At 41.2% G+C, this 19,216-nt stretch overlaps 1 protein-coding gene across 5 annotated transcripts in view; it reads left to right on the forward strand.

The window, feature by feature from the left end:
* Window positions 1-19,216, forward strand: part of kif6 (kinesin family member 6) — a 283,602-nt gene that overhangs the window by 26,780 nt on the left and 237,606 nt on the right. For 4 of the 5 annotated variants that reach the window (XR_012370505.1, XM_073869458.1, XM_073869455.1 and 1 more), the window contains exon 1: window positions 7,751-7,774. Coding sequence is in view for 1 of the 5 variants with exons in the window: in XM_073869457.1 (XP_073725558.1) it covers window positions 13,544-15,430 (1,887 nt within the window). In the remaining 4 variants the exon portion in view is untranslated. Of the gene's footprint in view, window positions 1-7,626; window positions 7,775-8,700; window positions 10,093-10,250; window positions 18,962-19,216 lie in introns of those variants that run through there. The other variant, XM_073869457.1, reaches the window with a different exon arrangement.

The raw sequence follows: 19,216 nt of genomic DNA on the forward strand, positions 1-19,216 counted from the left end.
ATGAAGGCATATGATGATGATGATGATTATAGGTCCAAAGATGCCACAGCTGGCCACACAATCTATACATACTTTACAGAATGCATTAATCACAATTGCCTCATTTCTGTTCAAATCTAATCAACTTTTCTCCATTCAGATGTCAAATCAAATATAACCAATTGTAAAGGATATAAATACTCTAATCATTATGCAAATGAATAGTTACACATCACACCACATAAGTCAGTTCCAATAAACAACAATTAATCAATCAATCAATAAGACATGTACTTCCATCTCACAATACAAAAATAAATCATAGGATTTCTGAAAATAGATATTGATGTTTGAAACTTTTAAATCTATTTGTGCATCTTAATAACATTTTGAATGTTACATTTTAACATATTTATTCTTTTTAACAGTTAAGTTCCTCATATAAATATAAACATGTATATTGACAATTAAACATACTAAATCACTCTTATTTTACATATAAAACAAGACAAAAGAAATACTCAATCGATCAAGTGACTTTTTAAGTCAATAAAACAGCATAAACAATTAGTATGCGAGATTAACGATCTTTTATGGGGATCTTAAATAACATTAAATAATATTAATATGTGTCTATATGGTATTAAACAGCAAAAATCATGTTCACAACTCCGATTGGTTTTAAAAGAACGATATTTTGCTCCATAATGGAGCTTGCGCAATCATCATAACACTCGTTTAAGTATTAACATCCTTACCGGAGGTATCTTGAAAAACTCAATATCAGCAGCTTAACTTTCTCTCTGTCTCACTGCTTTCAACCTAATAAATACACAATATTTCAATAAATGGTATAAGATTTTTCTTTGAATTTCTATCCTTTAGAGCAGGGGTTCTCAACCTTTTACAAGCTGGGCCCCCCCAAAGCAGGTTCATTGCTGTCGGGCCCCCCTCACACCGATAGATAGATAGATAGATAGATAGATAGATAGATAGATAGATAGATAGATAGATAGATAGATAGATAGATAGATAGATAGATAGATAGATAGATAGATAGATAGATAGATAGAGCTTCATACTGCTGTTTGGCAGCACCTCGGCACACACGACATACTGAGGTCTCATTTCAGCCGTGACTGTAAACCCAAACTGCAAGTCAGAGCTCATAAAAACCTTGACCTTTATCCTCTATCTCTTGACCATGTGACTAAGCCTAACTTGATACATTCAAATTGACCAATCAAAAGATCACCTTTAACCCCCACTGTACTTGACCAAACCCAACATAATACATTCAAACCGACCAATCAGAAGACCATCTTTAACCCCCACTGTATTGGATAAACAGCTGTGACAATAGTCTTTGATCAGCACAGGGGGTTGTGCCAAGTTGTGACCAAGGAATAAGTTCCTTGTTCCAGTTACCTGTTAACCAAAAATCGTATATGAATGGTTATTGACTACAAGCGAGTATAAATACTGTCTCTCTTCTTCTGTGTGACAAGTGAGTGTCAGAACAGACGCATAATGTCTCGCAGCGCCTCCTTGTGTAGCGGCATATATCTGTTTTGTATTAAGCGCCATCTAATGTCCAGGGAGTGAATTTGCACCTCACTCAGCTCAGTGCCAGTAAAAATCGTTTGGGTGTGAAAGCAGGAAAACGTCACGTAAAACGTTGACGATAAACGCGTACGAAAAACGTCCCCGTGTGTAAAGACCTTGACGCGGCCGCCTGCGAGTTTTGGACGGGAGGGGCTCACGGCACGCGCTGCTCATTGAGCAGGTCTAACTGCAGAGTGATTCGTGCTTTTGAGTCTCCAAACACCTCAAAACTCTCAAAAACACCAGTAAAAGTCGCTGGATTTGTCGCTTTTGACAAAAATAGTTATGTTTGTGTTATAACCAGTGATTGAAATGGGGGAAAAAGGTGGCGATACTCTCTTTGCATTGTCAAATCATGACATTTTTACAGTGAAAAGCAAAACTTGGAGATATTGCTGTTACAACAACAATTTATTGTTATTAATTAACAATATAAATGTATTTAAACATGTTTGTGTGAGCGTGGCTGCGTGCGTCTTTACAAAGACAACATTTTCTTTTTAGAAGTTGGTCATTAATAAACTTAATAGTCTTGAAGTTTGTTAAGATGGTGTACAACAATTGCATCTAGATGTTAAACAACCAAGAAAACAGCCCTGATCTTGTCTTTTCAGACATATTTCGATATGGTTACGACAGGAAACATAGTAAATATCTTCATAAGAAGCAGGCCTACACTTGGGTTTTACAGTTAAAATCACTTACATTTTAGACGAAATACTGACCGTTTTGGTCTATTTTAGCAGCGAAAATAGATCTGATGAATCCAAATAAAAAATCACAGCATAGCGCGTCTCACAGCAACACTCAATCGTGTTTTGAATGATTCAGTGATTTGAACGAATCGGTTGAGTCAAAGATTAAATGACCCATTCACAAACATCCGTCTCATTCTTGATGAATCGGCCGTTTGAACGAATCGCTTGAAGAACGACTCAATGACTCATTTAATAAAACCACTTATCACCTGTATTTCCGCGCTCACCAGTCCAAACACATTAAACATTTTTCAGGAGTTATGTATATACAAAATGATAACTTTTGATCACAGTAGTTTAGTGATAAATTTTTTTTTTTTTATCAGATTTAATTTTTTGCCTCCCATCCTGTAGTCACTCGCGCACACACCCCCCCCCCCCCCCCGCGATAGTGTCGGCCCCACTGGTTGAGAACCACTGCTTTGGAGGATATTATTCATACCAGTTCTTGATACTTTCTAACAGCGTCTTCACCGGAGGAAAGTCATCAAGTGTTTGTTTACTGATAGGTTGCCTGGCAACTTGCAGGCATAGTGATTTCTTAGCTCCACTCACAGGCAATAAAGAGAATTGCACTCCAGTAACCTTGTGTGGGTTACAGTAGCAGTTTCTGTTGAATGATTTTTGCTAAATCCAAATTGAATAGGATGCAATTGTAGGTGTTGTATTATTTAAGTGTGTCATGATTTGTTCTGAGATCAATTTTTCCAAAATTTTAGATACTGGGAGGATAATTGGTCTATAAATATAAACAACCGACTGGTCACCTGATTTAAATAATGGTGTAATTACAGCAGTTTGCCACGCATTTGGGAACACACATTCATTTATGGACCAGTATATATATATTTTTAAATATGAGGCGCAAACGTGTCCTTGTGAGTTTTAAAAAATATAGTATCCATCCCAAGTTATTTGTGCAATCAATAAAATAGTTGTTAAAGGCTTCTGCTACCTATATTATTAAACCGTCTGTTTACTTGGTTTTGATAATTTATATGAAGGGTGGGGATCCCTTTTCCTGGAGGGCCACTGTCCTGCAGGGTGTAGTTCCAACCCTAATTAAACACACCTGAAAAATCTAATTCATGTCTTCAGAATTACTTGGAAATGAAATTCAGGTGTGTTTGGTTAGGGTTGGAACTAAACTCTGCAGGACAGTGGCCCTCTAAGACCCAGGGTTCCCCACTCCTGCTTTATATGGACCAATTATTAATATTATCGTCATTATTATGTAATTTTAACCTTTAAAACCCAAATATAGAATTAAAACTGCAAGCAGTGATGGAAGGGCCCTCGCACACCTGACACCGCCACGCCGTGGCATAAGAATTAAAGGGAACAGTAGTAAATAGGCATTAAGCATGTAAACATAGGTGAACCATTTAAAAGTGTAGTATAATGTGCCACATTTCCTGTTGCTAATTACAAATGACAGCGAGGTAGCATTGTGTAAGATAGCATGAGAGAGAGAGAGAGAGAGTGAGCGAGTGTGTGTGAGTATGAGTGACTACATGTAAATATTGGCACGTAGATGTGTCAGGACTCTTATCAATCATGTGAAGTTTGGGACAAATCCGACATTGCATTATCATTGTAAACATGTTACTTCCTGTTACCAGCTGGTGGCGCTATGACCATAACTGACTATTGGCATCATAAGTGACTATCAGTGATGGGAGTAACGCGTTACAAAGTAACTGTAACTGTAACTCCACTACTTTTAGCAGTAACGAGCATGTAACGAAGTATTTTTTTTTTATCAAGTAACGCAATTACAATTACTGAAATTTAAATGAGTTCGTTACTCGCGTTACTCTATTTTGTAAAAAATAGACAAGACATATCTGACGTCGCAGAACCGTAGTTGGCGGCGCAATGATTAATTACACTTCATCATAGCTGACAGTGCATATAGAATGAACATGAAAAATCTAAACGGGACAACATACCTTTGTTTAAAAAAAGTCATAATCCATCCGTTCTCATGTTTGTAAATTATCTTCACCAAGCAATCGCAGTATGACATCAACTTGCATTTGTAGTCCACAAAGGTAATAAATCTAAGAAATGTTCATATATTCTTAGATGTTTACATCGGCTTCATGGAAGAGAACGATCCGCGATTGTTGTTTCCACTAAAATATTCACACTGCGCTGTACACCCGTGTTAAAACTCCATAGTATGTGTGAGCTCGCTTTTAGTTTTAGTTTCAGTCTCTCTGTAACCGAACAAACAATCCACTCGCTCTGTGTCTGTCTGAAAAAACAATCCACTCGCTCTGTGTCCGTCCGACAAAACAATCCACGTAGCCTACTCCGTTTTCTGATTAAATATCTTCCTTTAATCCTGTGTATCATTTAAATCCAACAGAAAACAAACAATATATGACCAAAGAGCGCAGTCCCTGTGTTCCAATGCAAGGGCTGCACCCTACTAAGCATGCGATAAAAGGTGAACACTCTGCTTTTCAAGGCGCTCAGAAGTTTGCGAAGAGAACTGAAATGAGACGGTCTAACCTTCGGAGGACCCATAGTTTGCCTCATCTGCTGCACGCGCAATCGCGCCTGTCAGCAGGACACAGCGGAGACGTTTCGAACTTATTAAAATAAATATGAAATCAGAAAAATTATAATTTATTTTAGAAAATATGACATGTTGACACAATTGTCTCCAAGTTTTTAAAGAGACACTACACAATTTTAATACATTATATATTTTTGTAAACATGCAGAATATTTGTCTAAATGGTCTAAATGATATACATAAATAAACTAAGTTTACATATTAAGATAATTTCTAACAAAAATATTCAAAGGTTGAATCTAAAGCAAAATAGGCTCCTACAGTATGTGATATATTAGAGTCTTACGTGTAAAATAGCCCATCCATATCATTTTATTGTTTGACTGTTCAGTACTGTTCATATTTACATTTAAAAAGCAGACATAAAAGTAACGTAAAAGGTATTTTTCTAAGTAACTAATTACTTTTGATATACAGTAACTGGTAAAGTAATTCAGTTACTTTTAAAAGAAGTAACTAGTAACTGTAACTAATTACTAATTTTCAGTAACTTGCCCAACACTGGTGACTATTGACATGTAGATGTGTTCAGTCCAGGACTATATTAATCATGTGAAGTTAGGGAAAGATCAGACATTGCATAATCAGTGTAAACATGTCACTTCCTGTTGTCAGCTGGTGGCGCTATAACCATAAGTGACTATTGAAATGTAGATGTGTTCAGTCCAGGACTCTTATTAATCAGGTTCAGTTAGGGACAGATCAGACAGTGCATAATCATTGTAAACATGTCACTTCCTGTTGCCAGCTGGTGGCGCTATAACCATAAGTGACTATTGACATGTAGATGTGTTCAGTCCAGGACTCTTAGCAATCATCTGAACTTAGCGACAGATCGGACATTGCATACTCAGTGGAACCACGTCACTTCCTGTTGCCAGCTGGTGGCGCTATAACCATAAGTGACTATTGACATGTAGATGTGTTCAGTCCAGGACTCTTATTAATCATGTGAAGTTTGGGACAGATCAGACATTGCATAATCATTGTAAACATGTCACTTCCTGTTGCCAGCTGGTGGCGCTATAACCATAAGTGACTATTGACATGTAGATGTGTTCAGGTCAGGACTCTTAGCAATCATGTGAAGTTTGGGACAGATCGGACACTGTATGCCTGAGTTCCAGCAACCCGTTTCATAGCGAAACATCAAACTTTGGCTGGCCGAAACAGATACAAATTTTAATATAGAATCAAATCCTTTGCAATTTAGCATCACAAAGGCCTTAAGATGAGACTCGCCAAATATGATGATGATCCAACGAAAACTGTAGGAGGAGTTAGTTAAAGTATGACTGCTGGAAATGAGAAAAACTGAGCCAAAATCTCAGAAATAATTCAAAATAGCTGACTTCCTGTTTGGTGTAGGGCGTTGCTCCAAGAGACTTTTTTGTAGGGCTTGTAATAATACATGAGCATACCGAAATTCGTACATGTAAGTTAAACACAGCCCAAGGGCTGCTTCATTCAATATTTGAAAGTGGCGCTAAAACATGTTCCTTCAGGTTGCCAGCTGGAGGTGCTATGGCTATAAATGAAAATTGTTATGTAGATGTGTTCAGGTCAGGACTCTTAGCAATCATGTGAAATTTGGGACAGATCGGACATTGTATGCATGAGTTCCAGCAACTTCCTGTTTCATGGGAAAACATCAAACTTTGTCGGGCCAGAACCGACACAAATTTTTATGTAGAGTCAAATCCTTCGCAATTTAGCATCACAAAGGCCTTAAGATGACACTCACCAAATATGAAGACGATCCGACGAAAACTGTAGGAGGAGTTAGTTAAAGTATGACGCCTGGAAATGACAAAAACTGCACCCAAATCACAAAAATAACTCTGAATAGCTTACTTCCTGTTTGGTTTACGGCTTCGATCCAAGAGACTTTTTTGTAGGTCTTGTCATGCTACAGAAGCGTACCGAATTTCGTAATTGTACGTCAAACACAGTCCGAGGGCTGCTTCGTTGAAAATTTGTAGGTGGCGCTATAGAGCCATTTTCCCACGCCTAATTCTAAAGCCTACACCACATGTAAATTTTCATCACTCTTGACATCTGTGCAAAATTTCATGAGTTTTCGAGTATGTTTAGGCCCTCTAAAGTCCCGCTGAAGTCGGAGAAGAAAAAGAAAAAAATAATAATAATAATAATAACTCCTTGAAGAACAATAGGGTCCTCACACCCCGGTGTGCTCGGGCCCTAAAAAAACTTTGAAAAAATGTTTTACCTTTTACATGTTGTTTTAAGAATCATCTAATGCAGAAATAAATGGGTTTTTACATTTTTTACATTTTAGTAAGTTTTTATGGAAATGTTGTAATATTACAACATTGGGCCTATGGGGTAGCAGAATTGCTGTGATTTCACTTACTGTCTGAACAAATGTTAATAACATTTCATCTGGGTGTACTGCGTATGTTCCCCAATAACAGTATATATCTATATATATCTATATATCTATAAGATGAATGAGCTGCCGATGATGAAAAAACACCAATACTGTGTATTTCTGTAAAGCCGTCTTATATAATTTATATCTACTATATATCATGCTACAACCAAACTGCATGTTTAAATTTTAATAAACAAAAGTACATCTAAAACAAAGATATTAAGAGCTGCTGGAGACTTGCCATTGACTGTTGTATTTAAAATAAATGCCACAGATAAGTGATAACCTGCCTTTTTTGATAGTGTGCTGGCAGGTTACAACGGCACCATCTTCGCCTATGGCCAAACAGGAAGTGGAAAAACCTTTACAATCACAGGAGGTGCAGAACGCTACAGTGATCGAGGAATCATCCCTAGAACGCTTTCTTACCTGTATCAGCATTTCAGCAAGGTAAAAAGTTTAAATTAAATGGTTTTAACTTCCAAGAAAAATAATTAAAAAAATTGATAGATGGCACAGGTAGCGACACACCAGGGTCCTCTAGTCCCTCAGAAAACTTTGTTAAAATGAACATTTCAAACCTTATAATATGTTATTTTTAATAAATGTCGGCCAGTTATTCCCATTACAATTACATTGCAGACCGATTGGCACATGACATCAAAGTTTTGAAAGCATACAGAGCAGTCTAATTTCGTGTTGTTTGTGTTCAGATGCGCAGCACCAATTTGTCTGCATAGTTGGTCTGCATATTGTCACATCCAACACACTCTGTGAGTGGCGGTCCAGCTATGAAATTACAGAGGATGAGGCAATAGTAAAGTAATGGGAGACTCATTTTAAGTGACAGAAAACCTGACCAATCATATTGTTTCTCTAATGGTACTTTTCCCCTTAGTATCCCATGGGTAGGTTCAGCTCACACTGTAAACCCGAATGCTCAAAGTAATTAACTCTTTCTCCGCCATTGACGAGTTATCTCGTCAATCTGCAATACCGCTATTATCCACCAGGTGGCGCTATTCCGCAACTTATAAAACCCGGAAGTATTGCCCTAGGGCAAACAGCTGTAGAGGGTCTGTTCTTTTAATTCATATATAGTATGTTTATATATTTAAAAAGGAGCATTTTCTGGAAGGCATTAAACTTTTGTGAAAATCATGAAAAAGGCTGGCGGCGAAAGAGTTAATTGTATTTAGTACTGTTAACTTAAATCGTTACAATTAGTTCAAATTAATTAACCTTGTTGAGTATGTAGAACTTTTAGATATTTATGAGTTTGTAAAAATGAAACTTTTTAAGTTAGATGAATACATGTTGTTTTTTAATTTGCACTAACTGTCTCTTTAAATGTACTCCAACTTAAAATCCCTCAGTTTAAAGATTTTGCGTCTGACGTCATCCGTGTTCACGTAAACTGCTCGCGTTGAGTTGTTCTCCTCAAGATGACGGATCGGTCGCTTCATCCGGTGCTGTAAGTATCACCTTTAAACTCAATGTATCAATTCTAAAGGCCATTATGTTTACTTTTCATGTATGTAATTGTGTTTAACAGTTAGATGTGATGTAGATACAATATTTTTAGATGCGTTGCAGGAAAGAAAACATGTGCTTATCCTGTTGCTAGCTAGCTACTGTTTAGGCGGATGGATAGCCAAATTTTGTGTAATTATAAAATATCAACCTTTAATTCGAACCTTATTAAATAGCACAAATTATTTATTTGTTGAAACTGTATACAGTTACAGTCCATACGAAGACGTAACGTTACAGTTTCTGTGGGAGTAAGTGTAATGGGTTAACATTACTGGTATAAACTGCTGTATTGTTGTGTGATTATTATTGTCACATTGATGCTGTCTTTTGTGAGTAATGCCATATTCGGCTAGGGAATTTATTGACTGCAATAAAAGGGTCAAGCACGTGTTCCTTTAGTATCATAGAACAATACACTGATAGAGGGAAACTCAGCGTGTTTGTTTGTCTCTAATACCTGTTCCCTTACAAAACCTATTATTTATTGCTTTAATGCTTCAGTGACTGTTGTGGGAATTATTATGAGTTTGTTTTATGCACTTTATTAGTTAAAAAGTAATGTTAAACTGTGTTTAATGAAAAGTAGGTCACGCGTGGCGCACCTGAACCGGGCCATGTGACGATAACTTGAGCGTAATGGTTGTGGTCTAAAAATGATTATTTCTAATGATGTGTATATTAAGGTTATGGCAATGCAATGTTTATATCTATTGATCAGTACTTGTAGGCCAATAAAATAAGCTTTTATTTCAGTGCCCGCAGTGCTACACAAAAGCACATGGTCCGTACATTAACTAAACATGGATATAGAACTATTTTTTATGCGGTACGTGTTTTTGTGATTTTTCATATCACTACATTATGACCAACAGTAATTATGTTTTATGAATGTTATTCCTGTGACAGACGAAATTACATTAATCATATTTAAAAATGAATTAACAATTTCAATGCCCTTTCTGTGTTTGTGTAATGTTGATATTGTTTAATTTAAGCATACTTTTGCACAACGTGTGTGAATAAGTTCATACTTTTAACTTTGTTCTTGCATCTAATTTGCTATTACTGTTTGAATTATAATGTTTAACCGTGTAAATGTTTGCTTTTCAGATTTCAAATAAGATGATAGACTGCGAGTGCAGGGTGTAAAAAGATTAATCTTTCAAGACTCCACCTCCTCAGACACCACAGACTAGAACATAGACACTGCTCAAAAATAAGTCCACTTCCATGTATGTATCCTGAGTGCCCCTGCATGTTTCACACATTCGGTGATTTCAAAAGTCACCTGTGTAGAAGCCATGTAACGGATAATTCCAAATAAGTGATGTACTAAATTCTGGCAGCATCATTTTCATGTTCTCAATCTTTTTTGTTCCTTATTTTTTAGCATGAAGATTCTGAAGTGCATATTGAGAATGCTCCAGTGGCTCTATTTACGGTTGTGCGTTACAGCTCTAATGCCCAAATGCATAGTGACCAAGTGAATGTCTCTGTTTTCTTGAGGACGAATTGGTCACCACCCACAACCAACTTCCAGAGGCCTTTCTTGTCCTGTTTGGATTCTTGTATGCTTTTCACATACATATTCCTAAAGGACTTGCAAAAACATTTGCCTAGCCTGCAAACCTTAAAGAACGAGTTGATGTGAAGCATAACTTGTACTACATCAGCACACAGAAAAGACAAAAAGAGTTACTTAAATGTTATCTAACTGATGTTACTTTGATTTTTTTACTTGTCAATAACTACTAAGTAGATACAAGTTATTGTATTAACAAACCGGTTCAGTTTAAGAAATTGTAATGTTTAATGCAACTGTGTGGTGTTAATATATGAAGTTGGCTGTTAAGCATTCCTTGCTCATTTCTCATTATATAAAATGCAGGGCTTAAAGTACTCCGGTCGGGGGCCGGATTTCCGGCTTGAGGGCAGGTCCGGACTCCGGCCCAGGCAAAACATGCAAAATTAACACTGTCACTTTCGGCACCGACGCGCTTGGAAAAAACGAGCGCATCACTTCCATTATAAGCGCACACACCGCGCGGCTACATTTGAATTAACGAACTGGTGATAATAACCAGAATTAACGAACTGGTAATAATATCAACCTACCACCTTGATTCACGAGTCAGCGGTCACAGCCAATGGGAGCATGATATTAGGTTGTCTTAGCCAATTACTAGAGAGGAGGGTGGGTCTTGTGCAGAAAGTGAACCAGTTCGCAGTTAGCTTGTAGGCTACACACGCTGTGGAGAATGAAGTTTTCAAACCAGAAGAAAATACATCTGCTTCGGAAGAGAAAGTAAAAAACAAGTGGCATGGCTTGAAGAAAGAGGACAAGACACGGTAAGTTCTTTTTCAAACAATCGCTCGGTATCTCACTATGGGAAACGCCCCCAGGCGTGACAGACTATGGAAGCACCAATTACACCACGTCTGTCCGAAGGACAGACCAATCACAGCTTAATACGAAGTATCCACCCCCTTCCTATATATATAGCTGTGATACCTGAAAACGGCATTCTTGTTCTCTTCCCCGTGAAGACTTTCCTTCAGCACCTGACCTGCTATCAGTTCACTAACGTGCCGTCAAGGTTACGTTGCCGAACGCAGTGCAGTTCGTTCTATTTGGATATTTACTCGTTACTGAGTTTCCTATTCTGGCTAACGCGTTAAGGCGAGCTAGTATCACTTTCTACTCACCATGTCGGCGTCGAAGACCGCTACGGAGAATGCGAAACCTGCTTCCTCACGCTCGTGTCCAGCAGCTTGTGGATTTATGATCTCGGGCAGGGATTCGCATCCGATGTGTATGGGTGTCAAGCATGCTCAGGCCGCGCTAGCGGATGCGAAGAGTTGCGCGCACTGCCGTGCAATGCCGGCCAGGATCTTAGAGAGACGTCTCAGGGTGGTTGCATCTTCCAAGGAGGATCCGGTTCTCTCTTCCGTCCCTCCATCTGCTAAGGGGGCTAGACCCTCTTCCCCGCGGGATCTTTCTTCGTGGGGGGATATTATGGATTTAGAGTCACCCGAGTTTACGCCGCTTTTCGACCAACTACTGGCGGATGACGACGAGGTGGAGGGGGACGACGAGGAGGAGGACGAGGAGATGTTAGCTCCCCTTCTCCGAGATGAACCGGACGACGAGAAAGATGATGCTATCCTGTCCACAGCTCAGGCGTCCAGGCCCGCGAGCGCGCAAAGCGGCGACATAGCGTCGACAGTAGTTGACTGTGACATCGTGGAGGTCTGTAAGCGTGCGGCAGCCAGGCTTAAGATTGACTGGCCCGTGACTCCTGGGGATCCGGGAGTTAAGCGTGACATCTACGACGGCAAAAGACTCCCCGCTCGTCTTCCACCGGCGAAACAACTTCTTCCCGCGTTGCCGGCATGTGTAGCGGAGATGAAGCGATCGTGGGACAAACCTTTCTCTCACCGCGTTCCCGTTAAGGGTTACACATCTCTCGATGTTAGTGAGATGGAAGGTCTTGGGCTCTCTAACCCTCCCGTGGTCGAGCAGTCAGTGGCTCACCACCTGCACCCAAACAGGCGGACCACTCTCTCATCTGCTAGTCCCTCCCTCCCAGGAAAATTGGAACGCTTCTCCGCTTCCATGTATCAGAAAATGTACAAATCCTCGGGATTAGCGGTACGGGCACTAAATGTCACTTCATTGTTGACGGCCTATCAAGCCGAGTTGTTAGAGGAGCTGGGCACTCAGATGGACGCCGGCAATCCGAACCCGTCAATCTGGAAAGATATCTGCAACATTACGGATCTCAATTTGCACACCTCACGGGGCGCAGTGCAAAGTTGCGGCCGCACCATGGCGCTAGCCGTTGCAGGCGAGAGGTCGTTGTGGCTTAACCTCTCGAGCGTGGGGGATAAGGAGTAGTTGGATTTTCTCGACGCTCCTGTGGATCCCTCCGGACTGTTCGGCTCGGCTGTTGCGGCGATGAAGCAAAAATGCGACCTCCAGAAGAAAGAGGGCGAAGCGTTTGACATATGTCTACCTCGCAAGAGGCCACCGCGTCCTCCTCCTCCCTCGCGTCCGACTCCTCAGACGCAGGACAGAAGATTTTTCAATGCGTCCAGGACGACGAAACCCCAGAACACGGAGCAGACGGCTCGACCCCCCGCCACTCCAAACGCTAAACCGTGAGTAAAACAGTCATTCGCAGCGGCGGCTGCGAAGTCTAAGTCCTCTAACCCCTCCAATAAAAAGAGGAGGGATACCTAGGACGCAATTTCAGCAGGGGAGAGACGGGCAGCACCAAGGGTTTTCTGCGATGTTCTCTCCCGAGCCCACAGCATTTGTTCCCCCACCCGCAAAAAAGCGGAAGATGTGCAATTTGGGCGTGAATATGGTTCAGAGTTGTGTTCAGGCCAGTTCAGTTTCCCCTCGACACACTATGTTCCAACAAGTTCCAGTGCAGTTTTCTCAACCACCAGAAAAGCGTGGTCTGTTGAGCACAAGCACAAGTTCACAAGTGTATTGTCACAAAGCACTTTATCCCCTGGTTTCCATGCAAATAAAAAATTCTCTGTCGCATCCAGGCTCAGTGCCGAGGGCGCAGGGAGACAAAAACACAATAATAACTATAAACCAAGACATAAATCGGTCTCTGAGTCACACAGGGCACGGCCGATTTTCTCTTTGTCCACTAGAGGGCGCCAGCTATGGTCTCGGTTCAGCAGAACCCGCTGGCTCGTTCTCAGCAGGCTTGGAGAGAGTGTTCAGCGCACCCGTGGGTCCTTTCGACTGTAACCAAGGGCTACAGGCTTCAGTTTGCGGGGAAACCTCCTCCGTTCAACGGAGTCATAGCATCTGTAGCGAAGGGAGATTCAGCACGGGTGTTAGAAACGGAAATATCCTCCCTGTTAGAGAAAAGGGCTATAAGACGAGTTCCAGTGGGGGAAACTCAGAAGGGATATTACTCCCGTTATTTTCTAATCCCAAAGAAAGACGGGGGTTTGCGCCCGACACTGGACCTACGTGTTTTAAACAAACACTTGAGGAAGTACAAATTCAGAATGCTCACGGTAGCAGCACTTACACGCGCTATCCGCAGGGACGATTGGTTCACCGCGATCGATCTCAAGGATGCTTACTTTCATATCAGCATCTATCCCGCACACAGGAAATATCTCAGGTTTTCCTTTCAGAGCGAAGTGTACGAATTTGTTACTCTCCCATTCGGGCTCAGCCTCGCTCCCCGGGTATTCACCAAATGCATGGAAACAGCGTTATCACCGCTGAGACGAAGGGGGCTCAGAATTTATGCTTATCTGGACGATTATCTGATATGCGCTCACTCACGGGAGCGTGCGGAGCGGGACACAGAGATGCTCACGTCTCATCTAATGAATCTGGGGTTCAGAATCAACTACGCCAAAAGTCAGCTGATTCCATCCCGGGAGATAAAGTATCTGGGTCTGCGAATAGACTCTGTGGCTTACCGCACAATGCTTTCGGAAAGAAGGATAATAGCATTTTATCAGTGCCTCGCCCTATTTCGATTAGGGAATTTGGTATCGTTCAGGACCTGTCTGCGCCTTTTGGGCATGATGGCTTCGTTGCTGGCCGTGGTTCCGCTAGGACTGCTGAAAATGAGAGATTTTCAGCGTTGGGTGGCAGCGAGAGGTCTGTGTTCATGTCGGCACCTTACTCGCAGAGTGAGAATACACGAAGAGTGTGTGGCAGCTCTCCGTCAGTGGAGAGATCCCAGTCTACTCCGGACGGGGGTTCCCTTGGGGGGCGTGTCACTAAGGAAAGTTGTGACAACAAATGCATCCCTATCAGGCTGGGGGGCTGTTTTTCAGGGCAGATCGGTGAACGGTCGCTGGACGCCTCAGCTTGGCGAACTTTATATAAATATGTTGGAGTTGATGGCAGTCTTCCTGGCACTGAAACATTTTCTTCCATTTCTGGAAGGCTTTCATGTTCTGGTCAGAACAGACAACACGACAGTGGTGGCTTACATCAATCGCCAGGGGGGAACGCGATCATTACAGCTACACAATCTAGCGCGTAAACTGATTGTATGGAGTGCCGCACACTTCAGTTCGCTGCGTGCGACGCACGTACCGGGAGTACTCAACATGGGGGCGGATCTCCTGTCCAGGGGCAACCCGTTATACGGAGAATGGGTGCTCCACCCTCAGGTGATGGATCAGATTTGGGGGATTTACGGCAGAGCTGCCGTAGATCTCTTCGCCTCGCGGGAAAATGCAAAGTGTCCACTGTATTTCTCTCTCAGGGACGAAAATGCGCCTTTGGGTGTGGATGCGCTAGCGCACCCGTGGCCGAACGTGTTGCTATACGCTTTCCCACCTCTGAGTCTAATTTCTCCCACCCTAGAAAGAGTAAGAGAAAACGCATTATCCCTTCTTCTGATAGCCCCTCATTGGCCGGGGAGACCATGGCTGGCGGAGATTGTTCAGCTCCTCCAGGGAGAGCCCTGGCCGCTTCCGTTACGCCGGGACCTGCTGTCACAAGCGGGGGGGAAAAATTTTCACCCACAGCCGGAACGAGTCAATCTTTGGGTCTGGCACATGAAAGGTTAAATCTAAACGCAATCGGGCTCCCGCAAGAGGTTATTAACACCATACAGAGCGCTAGAGCTCCTTCGACACGCTCACTTTATGACCTTAAATGGCGTGTGTTTGAGGACTGGTGTACAAGTAAAGGAATTATTCCTTTTCTATGCGCGGTGAAAGATGTTCTATGCTTTTTACAAAGCTTAATGAATGGTGGTAGAGCGTTTTCTACAATTAAAGTTTACTTGGCGGCTATTTCGGCTTGTCATGTAGGCTTTTAGGGAGTTTCGGTGGGACGACACCCTCTTATATGCCGTTTCATGAAGGGAGTGAGACGTTTGAGACCAGTATCTAAACATCTGGTCCCATCTTGGGACTTGTCCATGGTCCTTAACGCCCTAACTCGAGCTCCCTTTGAACCTTTAGAGAGTGTAGATATTAAAATCCTATCTCTAAAAACGGTTTTACTACTGGCTTTAGTCTCGGCTAAGCGAGTAGGTGAATTACATGCCTTGTCGGTTCATCGGACGTGTTTGAATTTTAGTCTTGATCACAACAAGGCTACACTTCTGCCTAACCCAGCTTTTGTTCCCAAAGTCAGCGATTCATCCTATAATTGCTCTGCTTTGGAGTTGCGTGCCTTTTACCCCCCTCCTTTTTCTTAGGAGGAGGAGAAAAAATTGCACACTTTGTGTCCCGTGCGAGCGTTACGCTATTATGTTAATAGGACACGATCCTTCAGAAAGAATGATCAATTGTTCGTTTCCTGGGCCAACCAATGTAAGGGTAAGCCGATCTCCTCTCAGCGTCTTTCCCATTGGATGGTAGAGGCGATTGAATTGGCCTATACATCTACAGGTCTTCATTCCCCGGTGGGCTTAAGAGCTCACTCCACAAGAGATATGGCTACCTCTTGGGCGTTGTTTTAGGGGATTTCGGTAGGAGATATTTGCGCAGCGGCAAGCTGGGCTTCCCCTCACACATTTATCAGATTTTACCGTCTGGATGTCACTGCGCCGTCTGTGGCTCATGCAGTTCTAAATGTTGGCTCTGGGGAGAATTAAAGGTTGTCTTTGGTTCTTGCCACGTCTGTTCGGCGGCTTCGGAAAGCATGCGTTTCGGGAGTTGGCCATATCATTCCCATAGTGAGATACCGAGCGATTGTTTGAAAGAGAACGTTAGGTTACTTGCGTAACCCTGGTTCTCTGAGAACAGAGCGAGGTATCTCACCAAACTTCCCTACTCGCATCACACGGGGGAAGAGCATGCTTAGAATGCCGTTTTCAGGTATCACAGCTATATGTATAGGAAGGGGGTGGATACTTCGTATTGAGCTGTGATTGGTCTGTCCTTCGGACAGACGTGGTGTAATTGGTGCTTCCATAGTCTGGCGTTTCCCATAGTGAGATACCTCGCTCTGTTCTCAGAGAACCGGGGTTACGCAAGTAACCTAACGGCTTTAGGCCAGTGGTCTCAAACTCCCGGCCCGCGGCCGTCCCTCCCCCTCTATGCGGCCCGTGTCTGCTTTCAAAAATATAATATAATCTGCCCCGCAGAAAGATTTTCATTTACTTGGTTTTATATTTTTTTATTATTGATGTAAACTTTTAGGGGCCGTTCACATGTCGCGTCTAAAAACGCGTGTTAAACGCGCGTCAATGCGATTCTTTTTTCATTCCTAAGCGCGTGAGAGGGTGGGCGTCCTCCGTTACTATGCAACCATGAGCGGCTCTCACTCTGACCAGCGAGGATAACAGAATACGTGATCAGATTTTATTGCTCATCTGCACCTCACGTCAATCAAATCATTGTCACCGTGTGATCAGTTAATCTGGTCGGGACTTTGGAGTGTTCGTCCAGAGAAGAGCTGTACTGTAACTCGGGGTTACCCAAATGTTACTCAGAGAAAAGCTGCGCAGGGTTTGTTTGTTCAAGTCACAGCTTTCATTGGCAACACCTCCTAAGCAGTGCGAGCCGGAGATGTAATGCAACTAGGGCTGTGAATCGATTAAAATTTTTAATCTAATTAATTACATACTCTGTGATTAATTAATCTAAATTAATCGCCTACATAATTTTTGCTGTGAAAGTATTAAATATTTATTTTTAAATAAATCAGTGAATAATCAGCATTAGTGACCTCAAAGCTCAAAAACTCTTTTATTATAACAGTATTTTCACTGTTCAAATAATGGCCATAACAATCAACAAAAATGACCTAAAGTAATATGCTAAGGAAATAAAGTGCTTCAGGTAGATTATTTACCAAAAGTTTAACAGTGCAATATCAATTGCAGGGCTTTTTTGTACAATTGAACATAAACCTTAAATTAAGAACCCGACAGGTGGATGACATCAAAGTACCGCGAGAGCATTTAGGAAGCAGTCTTCTGTTATGATTTCTCGAACTGCTCTCACGGGATTTGGATGTCATCTGCTTCTTGGTTCTTGTGGCGCCACATGAAGTGTACTCACTAGTTAAACAAAACCGTTTTATCAGCCACTGGTTAGATCAACGTAGCAGTCAAAAACGCGACGCGAGTAATCACGTACGAGAGAAATCATTTACCCACAAAATACAGGACACCTATACTGTGCAAAGACACACGTTAATTGCCTGTTTGGTTTTCTGATCCCAATCTTCATCATTCCGCTAAGCCAAGTCAATCTCCATTGGTCTTTTACACCTTTATCGATCTCCAAAACATCGGAGCCTTTCTGCATTATAAGTATTTCCATGCTAGCTGAAATAAAGTTTTACCTCAAATTACGCGCTACAGCCAGAAAACCCGAAGTGGATCCCGTGCGTAGTGAATACAAAACACTTACAGTGGAGAGAGGAACATGATTTTGCCCACTCCAGGCTTTGATCACATCCCACTTAAAAAGCTGAATACACGTCGTCTTTATGAAAAGTGAATTTAATAATTTTGCAATTCCGTGTAATGACAGAGAACTTTACTCCATGTGCTTTGTATGATGTGGTACTTTAGAGTGGACGAACTCTATGATATGCAAATTCTGTGCTGCAGGAGTTGCATACTTTATTTTTATCATCACTTCCACCAGGCCATTTTTTTATAAGTAAATGTTCCAGTCAATGATCCAGTCACCGCCAGCGCATTCTCGTCTACCTCCTTTATTTTACAGTCAAATGGTGGCTAGTATGTATCCAGGTTCAACGGTCAATACGGAATGGATTAATCTGCGTTATTTTTTTTAACACGTTATTTTTTCTCAGATTAATTAATCGAATTAATGCGTTATTTTCACAGCCCTAAATGCAACGCATATTAAACTACGGATGAGGAAAAAGCCAAGTGCCCAGGTTATGAAAAGAGGAAAGATGAGGAGAAACGTGCAAAAGATAAAAGTAGACTACAGTAGTCTATGTATGCAGCTCACTCAACTCAATATAAATGAATAATAAAGTATATCTAATCTAATATATCCCTATGTTGTTTGCTATTACACATGAAGCAGTAATATTAATTTTTACAGAGATCGAAAATATTCAAGGCCAAAATAAATGTATAGGCTATAATAGTTCATAAATGTATTCAGGAATTTAATTTGTTAGTTAAGTGCAAAGTTTTAATAGAAAACGTTTGTATTTATTATTATTATTATTATTATTTATTTAAGATAAGGTTTAGAAAAGATTTACTTACTCTTTTAAATAAATTATAAAATAGATTAAAAGCACTGTTTATATTTTTATGTATTATTATATGTTTAATAATAGAATTTAAATGCAGTACATATACAGAAATATTGTGTTTTTATGTTAAAATAGCTCTATGGCCCTCCGAC

The sequence above is a fragment of the Misgurnus anguillicaudatus genome, chromosome 7 (assembly GCF_027580225.2).
Source record: "Misgurnus anguillicaudatus chromosome 7, ASM2758022v2, whole genome shotgun sequence".
Taxonomy (NCBI): domain Eukaryota; kingdom Metazoa; phylum Chordata; class Actinopteri; order Cypriniformes; family Cobitidae; genus Misgurnus; species Misgurnus anguillicaudatus.